Source organism: Cajanus cajan, chromosome 6, assembly GCF_000230855.2.
Source record: "Cajanus cajan strain Asha chromosome 6, NIPB_CcT2T_4, whole genome shotgun sequence".
NCBI lineage: Eukaryota > Viridiplantae > Streptophyta > Magnoliopsida > Fabales > Fabaceae > Cajanus > Cajanus cajan.
The window spans coordinates 49,039,227-49,044,074 of record NC_138522.1 but is presented as its reverse complement, the minus strand read 5'-3'; the positions used below and the strand labels follow the sequence as shown (position 1 = coordinate 49,044,074).

The following is a 4,848-nucleotide window of genomic DNA, read 5'->3' as shown; positions in this document are numbered from 1 at the left end:
TTACACGCCTAACCTCATATCTAATATTAAATTACATCTCACATTCTCATTTCACCTAGAGTCATAAAATTAAATATGTAAAGTTACACGAGTTATAAGCGTATGATAAAAGGTGAAATTATATATGTACGATGTTATTTCTTATTATTTTAAATTTTAAATTTAATCAAAATATATTGATAATATAATTTTCATCTAATTATGAATCATATATTCAATGTTGTTATTGGTTTTCATAATAATTATTTTAAATTTTATATTAAAGATTATTTACGATTTATGGATGATATAAAAAGTTTTTATACATTCATTAATTTTTCTAATTTTATTATATTTTAAACTTAGAATAAAGAAACATATATAACTTATTTATTGCTAAGTGAAGAAGCAAAATAATATATAATTCCCTCGTTTCCATTTTTTTTGGGTTACTTAATTGTTTTACACCGTGTATTATTCTGATTCACTCAAACCAATGTACAGAATCTCATTCAATCATGTTCGGTAGATCAGGGATCCACTAAACAGAGATCTAACACAAACACAGAGGAGGAGTAAGATTTCAAAACCCACATGTATTAATTTTCAGTTGCATTACTGTAAGAACTTTGAAACAAATTGCAGCAACAAACTACAATGACAAATTAAAAAAAAAAGAAAAAAAAAACTAAACTTAGGGCCTTCTGCCCTATATCTCCTCATATTACAAGAATACAAGCTCAAAATTCATTTTTTTCGCCAATACAAATTTCACCTTCTGACCACATTCTAAGAAACTCGAGCACATTGCATGATAAGTAAAGTAACCATAATCATAATCAATCCATCCCCCAGGGAAATTATGAAAAAGAGAGGGAGAGAGAGAGAAGGGATTGATTATTGAGATTGATGTGGATCGATGATAATAATAACGAATTTAGCAATAATAATGAATGAAAAAGAGTTGCATTTTTAAAAGGAGAACTTCCAGATCTTGATTCGAAGATCGACCTTACACTCGGAGTCGACGACGGATGCAACCGCGGGAGTCTTGCCGGCGGGAACGGTGCCTCTGATTCCGTCGCAGGTGACTCTGATTCCGACCTTCTTGCTCTTGAGCGAGTCCATCTTCATCTTCACCTTGGTGTCCATCTGAATCTGAACGGGGAAACCCTTCTTCATCTTCAGACCCGATCTCACGCTGCTCAGGGAGTCCGTGTCCAGATCCTGCGACCCCGAGAGCACCGCGCGGAGGCTCGTCTGGTTGTTCTTGTCGGAGGAGAAGGCCGCCACGGAGCCGTTTCCCACGGGGACGGAGTTCGAGAACACCGTCACGGAGAATGCGTCGTAGAAGAAGACGAGGTGGTTGTTGGGGTTCTTGGCGATGAGCGTGAGGTTGAAGAGCGTGGTGAGGTGCGAGGGCGAGTCCGACGGCGTCGTCAGGTTCATCCTCGCAATGCGGAGGTTCGTCACGGAGAATTCAGGGCGGTGGGGACGGTACAGTACGTAGAGTGCGGCGCTGACAATGGCGGCGAGGAGCGCCACGCCGAGCACCACCAGGATGGTCCAGAAGCAGCAGCAGCAGCAGAGGTTGCGGTGGGAGCGGCGGCGCCCGTGGTAGCGCGACTGCGGGCGGTAAACTTGACGGTTGGGGTTGTAGAGTTGGGACTTGACGGGGCCGGCGTTGCCGTTGGTGGCGGGCGCGCCGTTTCCGTTGGGTTTGGAGGTTGGGTCGGACATTTTAATTTTGATAATTAAAAAAATATGTAAAATGTGAGTGGGAATTGCGGGATTGAAAATATGAGATGAGAGGAAGGGGTTGAGAGAAGAAGCAGCTTTGTAGAGAGAAAAGAGAAGAGTGAGTAGAAGAGATAGGTACCCAGAACCAAAACTCGATGCTTCCACCTCACCAATATTCCAATCTCTTCTCTTTTTTTATTTTCCTTTTTATTTCCTTAATTTCGATTTCTACTCTTATTCTCTCTCTCCACTCTCCTCTCTCCAGTGTCTATCACTAATCCTAATCTAACAACCTCTTGTTAATTTTATAAGACTTGAAACCCAAGCCAGGTCAAGATTTGTGTGCTGTCTTGTATTGTGTTGTGTCCAGTAATTTTGCTTATCTTACTTACACACGTCACACGCTCTTTCCTTCGTAACATGTGATTCAGTTGAGTGAACTCTCGGTAATCTTGGGTCCACTCCTTTTCCATCTTTTTCTATTTATAACAACCATTCACACTCCTTTTTTTTTTTTCTTCTTCTTCTTCTGTCAGTTATAGTAAACAGAAAAATTCAAAACTACTGCGGGTAAATTGACTAACACAGAATTGTTCTAACTTCGATACTAATTTTAAGTTGGAATTATTATATCTACAGTTATATTAATAAAAGAAAATTGTCATGTGTGATAATTTTACTCGACTTGGATTAAATTGGCCAAATGTGTAATATAATACGCTAGAGACAAAAAATTTGAAACGCAAATATATGGTTGAAGAATGAAGATAAAGACTTGCATTGAATTGACTACTTGATCTACGGAGCCCCGGGATCTTATGGCCATACGTTTTTCTCCGTGTTTTATTTTCAATGTTTTTTTTTTTTTTTATCTTATGAGTTAAAAACATAAATAAAGAAATATGAATGTATTTTTTAAAATATTTTTATTTAATCAAAAGTGTAAATATTAAGTATTGCATGTTTTTAGCTCTTAGCTAAGACTACATGTATGTAAATGCTTGTAAGTGACTATCATTTGCAATAAGATCGTTCTTATTCAAAAATTCAACTGGCTCAAACTCTATATCAGGAAGAGGAAGGTCCATCTTTTTTTTTTTGTAAGTTTAGGCAGCCAAGCGCATTTGCATGTTCTTTTGTAATAGCATTTCAGTATTTTCCAATTATAAAAGTGATGGTAAGAGTGTAAGACAAATGGAGTATGTACCGACTCTACTCAACTAAACGAATGAAAAGGGAACGTATGTGACCAAAAGAAATGTGGAGTTTGCATTTGGTCAAAATCAGATGGTATTGGCAGACTATAGTATTGCAAGACGATTGACATGCAATAATTAAGTAATTATTTTGAGCTTTCTTGATTTTCATGGCTGAATGACACCTGACAGCGTAACTATAAGTATTAGTTTCATAATCATTTTCGTTGTTGCATTTGCTTGACTCCAAAGTCAATAATTACCTTACCTCTCTCCAGTCTCAACCCACTCCATGGCCCATTTCATTTCTAAACTTGGATATTTTATTTCTCAATACTATTACTACTACTATATGATTATCGTAATTAATATTTAAAGTTTGAAAGGTTTTGTACCCAGATGAGTGAGTGCCAGTGTGCTTTGTCCTAAGTCCTAACTCCTCACTCCTAACCAAATCTCTGCTCTGTCAGGGTAGAGCGCCGACACTTTGATTTTTATCTATTTCAAATTTTAAGAATCCAGAGGCTTATACAAACACTTTCTCTTCCCTTTTTTCACACCTAGTATTTTATACTACTATATTTTTTTAACAAAATACTTTTATCATATAATTCATACTATTTATTATATGTACTTTTTTCGTTTTTCTTGTTATTTTCTTTCCTCACAGGGTATATTTAATAAAATAGTAAAAACAAATAATGAATTTAACATGAATTGAATAGATATGTTTAATATGAGAGAGAAAGGTTATTACTAAAATTTCATAGGCCGTGTCACGATTTTAGAAAGAAAAAAAACATTTGTGAGTTATGGAAGGATCTAAAACATTAATTAATACTATACCGTGGTGGTCTCCCATTGGCCGACCCGAGGCACATTGACAAAATGCACCATGGAGGTCCCCCAAAAATCAATCAAACCGAACTTACGCAATACCGACCCAACATGCTCTTCGCACTTTAGTGCTTGAGCATAGAGGGCTATGTACCGTGGTGGTCTCCCATTGGCCGACCTGAGGCACATCGATAAAATGCCGAGCCCATAATAGGGACCCAAATATGGGAAGATTCACTAGCTCACTCAGACAATCAATAAGATCCCACAATCCGTGGGAACGGTAATAAATACTGGGAGTTACGAGTCCACAATGGGACGTGATTTATGAGATCATAAAGAGGAGTGTGCGATTCATGTTTGTAACGCTACACCATTATATATAGCAATGATTAGGTCTAAGAAAGTATGTTACTTTCATCAAATGTTCTAGGTCAAGACTGTTGTCAAGTTCTTTTAGCTTGATATCGCTAAGGGTTCTTCGGCGGCGGTCTCCAATACCGGAATATTTTGACGCCCACCGTGGGGCAGGTAAAACTGCATCCCACACCTTGGTTGCCTTGTGTGATCGGGACGTCACGATGCATAGGTTACTAAGGAGCAATAAAAACTATCGAGAAAAAAGAGGCATAGGTATGATCGAGGTCAACCAAAAGGCGTAAAGGAGATGCCATGAGGATAGCATAAGTATAAAGGCAACAAGAAGGAACGAGGATCTTCCAACGAACGCACGCACTGACCCAGCGTCCTCTCTTTTTCCGCATTCCCGGAGACGTCGTCGTTTCGCCAGGGCCGGCGCCTCCTCCTCCTCACTCCAACATGGCCTCCGCCGACAAAACGAAGCCCTCCTTCGCGCTCTCGCCCCTCGTAGGCGTCGTCGTTTTGGGCATCGCCTTCATTCACGTCTCCACCGTCTTCGTCTTCATCGACCGTTGGTTCGGCCTCCTCTCCTCCCCTAGCATCATGAACGCCGCCACCTTCATCGCCCTCGCCGCTGCCTGCGCCCTCACCTACCGCGCCTCCATTCTCACAGATCCGGGTCGAGTCCCCTCCACCTACGCCCCCGACGTCGAAGACGTCCACAGCCCCGTCCACG

General features: G+C 39.9%; 1 protein-coding gene across 1 annotated transcript; it reads right to left on the bottom strand.

The window, feature by feature from the left end:
* Positions 1 to 555: 555 nt before the first annotated feature.
* Positions 556 to 2,003, bottom strand: EMB3135 (harpin-induced protein). The gene has a single exon (XM_020357000.3). The coding sequence runs from the start codon at positions 1,717 to 1,719 to the stop codon at positions 952 to 954; it is 768 nt and encodes a 255-aa protein (XP_020212589.1). The 5' UTR covers positions 1,720 to 2,003; the 3' UTR covers positions 556 to 951.
* Between the last annotated feature and the right edge of the window lie 2,845 nt (positions 2,004 to 4,848).